The sequence below is a fragment of the Dipodomys merriami genome, unplaced genomic scaffold, assembly GCF_024711535.1.
Source record: "Dipodomys merriami isolate MVZ:Mamm:240054 unplaced genomic scaffold, mDipMer1.0.p SCAF_2, whole genome shotgun sequence".
NCBI classification, from domain to species: domain Eukaryota; kingdom Metazoa; phylum Chordata; class Mammalia; order Rodentia; family Heteromyidae; genus Dipodomys; species Dipodomys merriami.
The window spans coordinates 32,637,535-32,649,629 of NW_027203381.1; the positions used below are offsets into that span (position 1 = coordinate 32,637,535).

The window sequence follows — 12,095 nt, forward strand, 5'->3', positions numbered from 1 at the left end:
TGCCTCTACCTCAGGTGGAAAGGGAAGCCTTTGGATGAGTGGGGAGGCGGGTCAAGGATGATCTCAAATTAACAGTGTGGGAAAAGTGCTGTTGTCTTTTGGAGTTAGAATTCACATGACAGTAAGGCACAGAAGAGTCCAAGCCCTCTATAGAACCTAGCACAGAGGAACAAGCTTACCCTAAAGCTATAGTCCAAGTACGTGGGGCAGAAACAGCCCTGAGAATACAAGTCAGCTGCAGACGCCACAGAGGGAGCCACAGAGAGGTGAGTCACAGTCTCTTCAGTGATTCTTCACATGTTCTTCCTTGTGAGTCAGTGTCCCAGGACTCAACTGCTTTAAATGCAGTTCCCTGAGCCTAAGTCTTCTTCCTGTTGTTCATGAAGTGGAGGAGAATTGGGGGAAGGTGCAAGCATTGCAAAATAGGGTTTAATTCAGTGGATAAAACAAAGTCGTCTATTTTTGAAGCTGAGTAGAATTATAAAATGAGAGCAAAATGTAATCATGCTGGACTGAGGTGATTATAAAACAGATACCCACTGCGGGGGGGGGGGGGGAGACCCAGCCTAGCCTTGATGTCCCACTAGATAGATGCTCTCTCCCATGACCAATGCCTGAAATCCTATAGCTGAAGGGCCCCTTGTCTGTTCTATGTCTGTGAACTCATTATATGGGATCTACACCTCAGCCTGACATCATAAATGTGGTCATGAGTTTTGCCTCAGAGCCTTTGAACTTGCTGTTCCTTTCCCCTAGAGGATTATGATCTAGGGTAAAACTTGAGTTGTCCTTCCATTTTCTCCCTGTCAAATGTTTCTCCTATTCAGTGAAGCCCTTCCATGACCCCTGGCTTTCATATTGCAATTTTCCCCCCCTCCTCCCATGCTCAGAGGTCTGCTCTCCTTCTCCTTCCTCTTTTCTCCTCTCCACCCATTTCTTTCTGATTCATCACACCCTATTCCCTTGCATGCAAACTTCCTGAGTGTTGAGATTTTTCCCCCCCTATGAACGTCCATGTATCCAGCACCTTAAAAATGCTTGACTGAGGGGCTGGGAAGGTGGGGCTGGGAAGGTGGCTCAGTGGTAGAGCACTTGCCTTGCATGCATGAGGCCCTGGGTTCGATTCCTTAGCACCATATAAGCAAAAAGAAAAAAGCCGATGAAGTGGCGCTGTGGCTCAAGTGGTAGAACGCTTGCCTTGAGCTGAAGAGCTGAGGGACAGCGCCCAGGCCCAGAGTTCAGATCCCATGACCAGACCCCCCCCAAAAAAAATACTTGACTGATTCAGTAACTATCAGTTAACTATGTGAATGAATGAATACATTTTCAAGCTTATTTTAGAAGGTATTTGTGTGTGTGTGTGTGTGTGTGTGTGTGTGTGTGTGTGTGTGTTTGTGTGTGTTTCTGTAAGAGGATAAAGTGGTGGTGGTGGGGATCAAAAGAACATTAGGATCCTGGAAAAATATGAGCTTGACTGTTACCAAACTGGGAAGGGAGTATGACTGTAGAATTGACTCCTTGTGGGAAAAACTCTCCTTACTTCATAATTTTGTCAAAGGGGGATGGATATTGCTAATACTGCTGGAGCGGGGTGAAGATGGAGAGCTCAGAAGGCAATGGAGAACATGTTTGTTTCTCCTTGCAAAGGCAGAAAGCAAGAATGAATAAACAGCATGGAACATCCCCTTTTCCTCTGGGGATGAACAAGACAAGGCACTCATTACAAGACTGCAGAACTTGGGAAGGCTGATTTTATCCACTCACCATAATCTAGGGCTTTGTGTTTGCCCTAGGATTTGTTTATGGGAGCTTTTGGAAAGATAAGGGTCTTGGCAGTGATGTGAGAGGAGGGGAATTCTTGGGCTGGAATACTTCAGCAATCGGTGTGACAGGGTGTGTGGGATTTTATGACAGGCATGGCCCTGTTTACCAAGCTGTACAATAGAAACGGGCATGATGAATGAGCATAGGAAGATTCGGAAATCTCAGAGACAGAGAGGAAATCCTAGTTTCTTGGGTATCTCACTTGTTTGCACACAGATAAGTGACATTTTTTTAAGTGTAGCAAAAAAAAGAGCTAAGTACAGGGGGGTGGTATAATAACTTTATAGAGTAAATATGGAGATAAAGTATTGGATTGAAAGAATCTTGTGTCATGATTACAGATACTTAGGAGAGAGATGCAGAATCTCAAAAATCGATCATTTCCATACAAAGGGAAAAATAAGGATAATTTTCTTTGTTACTGTTTAACATTAGTCTTTTTGGTGATGTCTAAAAAATTTGAGTGTAGTACTAACTGATGTAGTACTTTATTAACAACAAGATTCTGTAATTGAAGTGGTTTATTTTCTTAAAATGGTAGGACGAAGTTAAAGTTATTCAATGGTTGTTCCTGGCAGGGGATCAAGTGCAATAGAATACTTGGCAAGTATGCAGAGACCAGGGGTTTGAGCCCCAGCAACTCAAAACAAAGCAAAATGATGGAGAGAGGAGGAGGTCTGCACAACAATGAGCTCGTCCTTGAGAAAGCATGTGCTTAGGAGTGTCCTGTCCCTGTGTGAAGAGGAAAACTACCAGGAACCATTACTTTAGAGCCCATGTTTATCGGAGCTGCTGACTAAAGCTATAATGTTATGCTTGATTCTGAATTTGATATTATGAGTAGCCAAGTCTTTCTGTTCATCAGTAACTTCAATTTCATAAGCAAGAGTAATCAGAAAACCTCCTAACAGGATACATAATAATGGACACAGTCAACCCAAGGAATTGACAAACCAAAGTAGCCTTTCAGATATTGTAAGACACGGGAATAGAACATTGTCTCAAGAAAAATGTTAAAGCGTGCTTGGTTTGAATTCTACAGATTTTGCAGACTAGCTTTTCTTCAACCCCTCTAGTTCCTCCTCAGTGTAGAGGTTTTGTTAGGCAGAAATATGTTCAAACATTAAGCAAACCAGTGAAACAAAAGTCCTATTCAAAGAAGCCAAAGGGAAAAACTTGCTCTGGGTAATGTAATGATCACAGTGACCTCTACCAGCTTGTTTAAAGATGTTGTGGTTAACTTTTTAAAAAATGTAAATAATAATGTTCATTATGAATGTAACTATTTACCTTAAGAGCTGGTCTGTCATTCAGCTAGGCAATTATATATTCATTTACTGAATGATTTCTAAACCCTCCACTTCCAAACTCAAGGCCTCACCATGACTGAAACAACGTTGAGTGACCTCACACATTCAGAGTGGACTACACCCCTTTCCTGCACAATCAGCTATAATAAAGGTAAATTGGCCAACAAAGGCTTCTTGTGACTGAAGGTCAGTAAGAGGAAGAAAGTATACCCTTCATTTCCTTCTCAGCTTTGGGATTAGAACATTTATTTGAATGAGTAAATTTAGTGTCAAGTAAGCATGCCAGCAGAGCATAATCACAGGAAAGTGTTAGAGCAGAACAAGGTTAAATCGATGTGGAAGCTCAAATCAGAAATTCCTTGATGGTCCTTTAAAGAGCAAAGGTGAATTTTACTGGAGCGATTGAAGATGTAGTTCCCATGGTAGAGTGATTACTACTACTTGCTTGTGCAAGGCCCTGGGTTTAATTTTGGGTAGAGAAAAAAATACTTTAAAAAAAGTTTACTGGAAAAAATTTCACAACTTCCAAATAGCTTGCTTCAGTGTTCATGATGTCCTTTGGAATTGTTATGATAATTTAAGGTCAGCTTATATATGTGGTCCTGGAGTTTAAACTCTTGTCTTGAGTATTATATGTAGATGAAAGCTACTCATTGTTCCCTGAAAACTAACACTGTATATCTGTCTATCCATTTACCTACCTATCTGCCTATCATCTATCTATTTATTGACCGATCTATCTGTCCATCATCATCTCTCTACATGCACATCATCATTCTGCTTCTTTACCCTTTAGAATACATATCCAGATTTTAATTTTTCTTGTAACTTTTTATTATTTCCTTTATATTCTTTCTAAACTTCCATGCGATGTTCAAGTCAATGAAAGTAAAAGCAAGTAAAAACACCAACCAGAGAATGGTTGACATCTTGGCACTGGAAGGAAGCTCACTCTGGACCCGGAAAGCAGGAGGGGTGTCAGTCTTTCATCATGGAAAATATGTGGACTCCGGCACCTGAAACTTAAATGATTTTCTTCTTTAAAATCAATTGTCCCCTTTCTATAAAATGATGTCAGTCGATCATATTGAATAAGTCCTAAACCATACAATATCTTAACTCAGAATTCCTCTTCTTAGACCCAGTAAAGGATATGAGAAAATGCTGAAATGCTACGAACAAGAACTCTTCATTTTAACTTACTTGTTTCTAAAATGGTTGACTTAGTGAAGTTGATTGAATGTGTTCCTTTTCCTCTCCTACCAGGTTTTTCACAGCCTCAAATTTAGATAAAGCCAATTTCATAATTTTTATTTCTTGAACCTTCTATGAGTACAAGAAGTTAGCAACATTTTTATAATTTACTTACATGACTTTGCCATTTTTGGAATTGGTCCAGTATATCCAAAGCATGCTGTGTACCATTCTTTGTTATGCTTTATCCAATATTCCGTTGAATCCTGCTATTTCGCCCAGACAGAAGCATATCATCCAGGCTTAAGAGGGAGAAAATCAGCCAGAAGTCAGTTCTAAAGTTCTGAAAGGATTTATTTAGTCACATCCCTTAGAAGGACATAAAGCCACAACATTTTTTTAAAGCCACCATTAAAGTAGATGGCTTTCCTAAGTACCATCATAGAGTTGTTTTTTTGTTGTTGTTGTTTTTGCTTTTTTTTTTTTTAATCGTGGCAATATGGAAACATTACATTCTCTTCACTCTAACTCCTCCTTCCATTTCATCTTACAATATGATAGCATGCCTGGTAAACCTGGTAGACTGCAGCCTGGGAACAACCAGTGATCTAAACCGTCCAGTTAATAAAGTTGTTCTGCTCTGATTTCATATAGCTTTCATTTCAATGACCAAAGGCAATCCAGAACCTGAACCTCACTTACCTCCACCCTGCCTGGGAAGATGCAAAAATGATATTAGCTAAAAACAAAAAAAGAAAAACAAAGGAAAAAAAGGTAAAATGCTGTTAAAAATGCATATGGAAGTCACTTTGAATGTCATATTTCTTAATACACATTCATTATGAAGTGTTCAACCTTTTTAAAATATTTCAAGAGATACTCACTTATTGCCAAACTGTTTTATTATAACAATATCACAATATTTATGTTTTTAATATATATTGTTTAAACTGATGAATACACCAAGTCAAAGGACAGTCTAAGAAACTATTTTCTTGCTTAAAATAATTTTTATTGTTGGTAAAAAGTGCAGATAACAGTTTTACAAAACAAATGAAAATTTTAGGTCATTCTATAAATAAATTTAAAAGAACTTTAAATCCATGTAAGTTTTTCTCTGGTATACACTTTACTATAGTGACCATTTCTCTGCATTTCAGGAATGCAGCCAAATTCCCATTTCTTTTTTTTAAATTATTGTTTTCTTTAAAGAAGTTATACATAGGGGTTTCAATTCAACAAGTCAGATTATGAGTACAGTGCATCTTGATCCATGTCACCCCTGTACTCTTCTCATTTCGTAATTTGGGTTTTGAAACTCCAAGTCAAACTGCTCTGAGCATCTTAATTATACTTTTGCTCTTTGAATATGGGTTATTATGAATATTGATTCAATACTCCTGCATCAACAAGGTCACAAATCAATTTGTCAGTTTATATACCCAGACTCAGAGCAAGCTTTGGCTGAGAAGCAGGAGAGAGCACCATTAACAAGAGCAGCTTCTTGGTGTGCTGAGGGTGGAGGGTGCAGCCTTCGGGACAGTTCAGTTTCTCTCCCCTCCATACGGATTGCAGTAGAAGCCCAGTTATAGCAGCTGCTGCCAGTCTTGGAATCCCATCCTGTCTCTGCTTCTCCAGGCAGGTGAGTGCTTGGGAAGGGGACATTTATGGGTTTTGTTCCTCTGGGTATTTCTAAGATCTACCCATCTCAGTTAAAATATAACGCTTGATTAGTTTGCATAATATCTGAGTAAAATATACTTAGTATTTTTCCTATCATAGCAAAAACAAAGCAGTAAGGAAAAAGATAAATTCTGTATATTACACACAATTAGAAATACGGGAGTTGGAAAATCTTGTAAAGACTAAAACATTGAGAAGTAGGTGAGGTATGGGGCTGTGGGCTAAAGGGTGAATATCTTAAGCCTGAAGAACTGCATTACTGTGAGGGTAACATGACTGAAATGCATTCTGACTTTCACTAACTTTACATTCTACATTCAACAATATATCACTGTTTCATTTAGAAGGGAAGGTTAAAAAATAGTTTATCCATAATCTTACTTCCATATCCTTTGTAACTTGAAAACTATTTCAGACATATTTTCCTGAAATGATGCTTACAATACATATTCATAAATTTCTCCATGTGTTATTCAGAATTTTATTTATAAGAAAAGTTGCATTTAGCCTTCCCACAGTCTGTAAACATTGTCCATATGATAAACCTCACTACACATCTCATGTAAGTCATTTCTACCCATGACATTAAAAATAAAATAAAGACCTGCTTCAAACAACTAACATAGGAATTTGTTATCAAGAAATGTATAAGAGGGAGTTGTTGCACATACAGTATTTTCTTTAGGTAGATCTTTCCAAGGTGATTAAAATATACAAAATATTATTTACACCATACCAAACTTTCTTTTTTGCCAGTCCTGGGCCACAAACTCAGGGCCTGTGCACTATTCCTGAGCTTCTTTTGCTCAAGGCTAGCATTCCACCACGTGAGCCACAGTGCCACTGTGCCACTTCCTTCTTTTTCGTGTATATGTGGTACTTAGGAATCGACCCAAGGCTTCATGCATGCTAGGTGAGCACTCTACCACTGAGCCACATTCCCAGCCCCATACTAAACTTTCTTAAGTGTTATAGGAGCATTTGCAGATTATAGAACTATTAAGTTTAATGCAGCTTGATCCCATAACCTTACTCAGAGCAAAAGATGTGCTTTTGATGTCTACATACCAAGAAGCTGGAAAGAGCTTAACTGCTACTACTTCCTTTGTTCCAAGTGGCTCCAAAGATTAGCAAATACCTTGTGGTTCTTAAGTCATTATTAATGGTGTTCCTTTAAAAACATAATGATATTCTTATATTGTTATTAGTGACATAAAAAGTGATAGATAGTGACAAAAACCAGGGTCTTGACACAAAGAGCTTAATCCACCAAACCACATTTCATTTTCAAGTGATGAACCCCTTTTGTTCCCACTGAAAGTACAATGATTTGAAAAAAGTTTAGGAACTTTCTGCACCCAATGGGCTCCTTATTTTTGAAACATAAGACAATGGAAAATTATAAAAATATTAAGACAAGTGAGCTAGGTGCTGGTGGCTCATGCCTGTAAACCTAGCTACTCAGAAGGCTGAGATCTGAGGATCATGGTTCTAAGCAACCTGGGCAGGAAAGTCCATGAAACTTTTATCTCCAATTTACTACCACAAAGCCAGAAGTAGATCTGTGGGTCAGGTGGTAGAGTTATCAGCGTTGGGTAAAACAGTTGCGGACAAGTGCCTAGGCCCTGAGTTCAGGACCAGCACACACACACACACACACACACACACACACACACACACACACACACACACACACACACACACACACACACACACACACACACACACACACACACACACACACACACACACACACACACACACGCAGAAAATTAGGAGTAAGAACATAATCAGTTTGGGAATAAGAGCTAGACCATCTGAATTTAAAATTATGATCACTTTTTATAGCAGTATCAAATGCCAAATTAATCCAATACAATGAGCTTTACTGTGTAATTTTAAAGAATGCGGTCCAAATATTATCCAGATTTGGCCAGTATGTTATTGTGGCTCACCTGGTCATAGGTGGGAGCAAGGCTCTTCTGAATAGAGCATAGTGTGTGACCCTCGTAGCTCAGTTGGAACACTGGAAATGGGGCAAACCACCCTTTCTGTCACTCTTACATTTTGTGTGCTAAGGGGATCAAAGACTGCAGTGGTGGGTTGCACATAGGACTCAGAAACTGAGTAAGTCTCTGATACCATGTAATTACCATGTAGCAAAGGGTCAGGGATGGCTATGACTGGTTGAACAGACCCAGAAACGGACAGAGCAGAAGCTCTTTGACTGCCAGGTAGAGTCTGGCACCTATCTGCTCCTGACTGCTGGACCTCTATAGGTCGCCCATAGTGATCAACTCCAGATAAAGCAGAAGCTCTTAGGCCACCAGGGAGAGTCTGGCATCTATCTGCTTCTGACTGCTGGACTTCTATGGGTCTCCCATGGTAATCAACTCCAGACAAAGCAGAAGGTCTTTGACCACCAGGCAGAGTCTGGTACCTATCTGCTCCTGACTGCTGGACATCTATGGGCTGCCTACAGTGATCAACTCTAGATAAAGTAGAAGCTCTCTGACCACCAGGCAGGGTCTGGCACCTATCTGCTCCTGACTGCTGGACATCTATGGGCCGCCCACAGCGATCAACTCCAGAGCCACTGTCTTTAGAAGGCAGCGGAGCTTGTTTGGCTTCGTCATCAATACCAAGACTGATCTCTGCAAGTTTTTTAAATTTAGGGCCAAGAGAGTCCAAGAAGCTATCATCCAGGTCATCAGCAATAAAACTGCAACAACCCAGCGAGCCTACAGGAGAACCTGGGGCATCATCCAGGCCTTCGTTGTCATAGATCAGCAAGCAGTCACTGGCTTCCTGGATATCTTCTTCCTCTGCACAGGCAAATGCTTTCTAAAGAGGAAAGAAAGTGGATAAAGGGGAATGGTAAGAAAAATTATCAAAGGATCTAATGCTGCTCACAGAACTGTATGAATGCCCAATTTAGATCATCAGAAGTGAAGACATACTTTTTTTATATCAACCATTTTGGTTGATATTCCATCAAGATTGAATCTACTCAAAACTTACGTGTTAGTTCTTGATTTTTATGTAGTTTGGGTTCCATACCAAATGTGCATGATGACTGGCTGGAGACTGTCCCTGAGCTAAGTATGAAGGTCGTCTATGTGTATACTTGATTAGGTATCTTGACAGGGAAATTCCCTCCCTGGGCACTGAGGCAATCCTCACTCCAACTAGAGGCTTTCCATAGACTATCACCATTGAAGAAACTTGATCAATAATTAGAGCCTAAACCCTGCCTTGAAATAAGTACTCCTCATCAGTCTCTTCTCAAATACAGTGTGAGCTTTCATCTACTCAGACACTGAGTCAGACCCAGCACTTCCCAGTGCTGATGCCCAAACTCTACACAGATTCCCTCTAAACATACCTTATATTCCACTAATCTTTGGCCATCCAACAAGTGTTAGACAACCTGCCTCTGACAAACTTCTCTTCCTGCCCCTTGTCTCTTTTCTGTCCCATGCTACTTCTCATCACTGATCTTCCATCTCAACTCTCCTTCCTCTTTATTTTGGGTCACTGATTCAGGTAGTTCTTTTACATTTTTTGCCATGGAGTTCATGGAGAAGACAAAGAGTACAATAGTACTCTCAGGAAAATACATGCACATGTGCTTCGGGGTGCAAGAAATACAAAATAAACTGCATTGTATTCTAATAACAGAAGGGTTGGGCCTCAGTTTTTTCCCCCAGTTGACAGAATGAGGGGTTGCTTGCTACATTCTCTCACTGATTGGTTATCTTTCCAGTTTTCTCTTAGACCAGTGACTCAGTTTTGATAGCTACCTTAAGTGTTTTGTATTGTTTTGGCAAAAAGAAACTTATTTTTTTCCTAATTCATTTTTATCTGTCATCGGACTTGAACTCAGGCCCTGGGCACTGTCCCTGAGCACTTTTGCTAAAGGTTAATGCTCTGCCATTTTGAGCCATAACTGCATTTTTGGTTTTCCAGTGTTTAATTGGAGATAAGAGTCTCATGGGTTTTCCTGCTTGGGCTGGTTTTAAACCACGGCCCTCAGATGTCAGACTCCTGAATAGCTAGGATTACAGGTAGGAGCCACCAGTACCTGGCTTCCTTATGTTTTAATAAGCTGCAGAAAAACAAACCATAAGACTGAAGTACATAACCTACTCAAAGCATCTCTAATGTAAATAAGTAAACAAAGTCATCAAGTTTGCCACACAATTACCCGAGAAAAGTAGGAATCTAGGAAATTCATGTTTATGGACCCATCAGCATAATCCTTCATGGTTCCTCCAGTGGAACGCCTTGTTCTCATGGTTCCTGACATTCCTAATGGGCAGGGGCCAAGTCCAGAAGCTTCTCCAAATCCTCCAGTAGCTCCAGATCCAGTGGCTGCTCCCAGCTTGGTGGTTAGTTCCATTCCGGAAGTTCCTTCCATCACTGTCCCGCCAGCATATGTGTTGGTGCAAATGTCTAAAAACAGGGAAGAAAACTCTCTGACATCACATGCTGTAAGCTATAATTTAAAACAAACAAACAACACAAAACAAAATCTTTGGACTGGGCACCAGTAGCTCATGCCTATAATTCTAGCTACTTGTGAGGTTGAGATCTGAGGATCACTGTTTGAAGCCAGACAGAAAAGTCCAAGAGACTTTTTATCTCCAATTAATGAGCAAAAAGTCAGAAGTGGAGCTGTGGCTCAAAATGGAGAGTCAACCTTGAGCAAAAAAGCTAAAGGACAGTGCCCAGGCTCTGAATTCAACAACGAACAACAAAACCCAATCTTTGTTGCCCATGAAAGCTAGTATTTAAAGCTATTATATTGGAGAAAATAAAATTATATACGTAGTCACCTCTTATATCTACTCAGAAGAGCTCTGAAAATACACTAAAATACATTTTTAGAAAGGAAACAATAAACATATAAAAACAGAATCTCTATTACACAGCTGTGCAAAGCATTGGGGCTGGGAAGGTGGCTCAGTTGTAGAGCGCATGCCTTGCATGCCAGAGGCCCTGGGTTCGATTCCTCAGCACCACATAAGCAAAAAGAAAAAAGCCAGAAGTGGCACTGTGGCTCAAGTGGTAGAGTGCTAGCCTTGAGCTGAAGAGCTGAGGGACAGCGCCCAGGCCCAGAGTTCAGGCCCCATGACCGGACCCCCCCAAAAAAATAATAAAATAAAAAAAAATTATAATTGGACAGTCATATTGACTCAGGAAGGGCACCAAAGAGGAAAACCATGTAATATTTATTTTCATGCAAGTTAGTAGATACTAATTTTGTGCCAGAGCATAGAGAACATTTAATGAATTATGATTTCTTTTCCTAATAATTTCATATCATACTTTCATAGATTACATTTTCTAGACTATTTTGAGTATAGTTTGTACTATGACATTATACTGGGAGAAGCAAATAATGATTATGATAGTTGATAAAGGTGGTTACATATCTGGAGAAATCTTTTGCAGATTTTGTAACCTAGACATTAAAGACAATCTATTGATAAGTCTAGAATTAAATAAAGATTTTTTATTCCTTCTTGATCCTCTAGGTTATGGTGTGGTTGTACCATTGAGATGATATGAATAAAATGGTAGCTTGGTAAAACTGAAGAATAATGAAATTTACTAATTTATGAAATTTACATCAGTGACCATGCCTCATTGTGACCTAGTGTAAAAATTAGTCATTGAAGTCAGAGCAGAATCCTGTTATTCCTGGTAAAGGAGAATATCACAGGGCTGAGAATTTGCACACATGAGACTAACCCCAAACATGTCTAATGTTAACAACGGACAACCTACAGTGTGTGTGTGTATATATATATATATATATATATATATATATATGTATATGTATATATATACACATATATATATAGTGTATATATATACATATGTATATATATATATATATATATATACACACACACATACACACATGTATCCTTCAGTTTAGTAAAGCTTGGGAAAATACATAATAAATCCTTAGATATTAAAAATTGTGGTATCAGTGATAATGTATTGACTAATGTCATGGAATTGACTAATGTACAAATCTTAGTTCATCTCACCTCCATTTTAGTAGCGGTAGCT

General features: G+C 39.3%; 1 protein-coding gene across 1 annotated transcript in view; it reads right to left on the bottom strand.

The window, feature by feature from the left end:
- Positions 1-7,912: 7,912 nt before the first annotated feature.
- Positions 7,913-12,095, bottom strand: part of Dsg3 (desmoglein 3) — a 28,793-nt gene continuing 24,610 nt past the window's right edge. Inside the window, exons 15-16 of the mRNA XM_070028847.1 lie at positions 10,219-10,466; positions 7,913-8,855 (exon numbers count right to left, since the gene is read on the bottom strand). Of these exons, the coding sequence (XP_069884948.1) occupies positions 7,971-8,855; positions 10,219-10,466 (1,133 nt within the window). The 3' untranslated portion in view covers positions 7,913-7,970. The remainder of the gene's footprint in view (positions 8,856-10,218; positions 10,467-12,095) is intronic.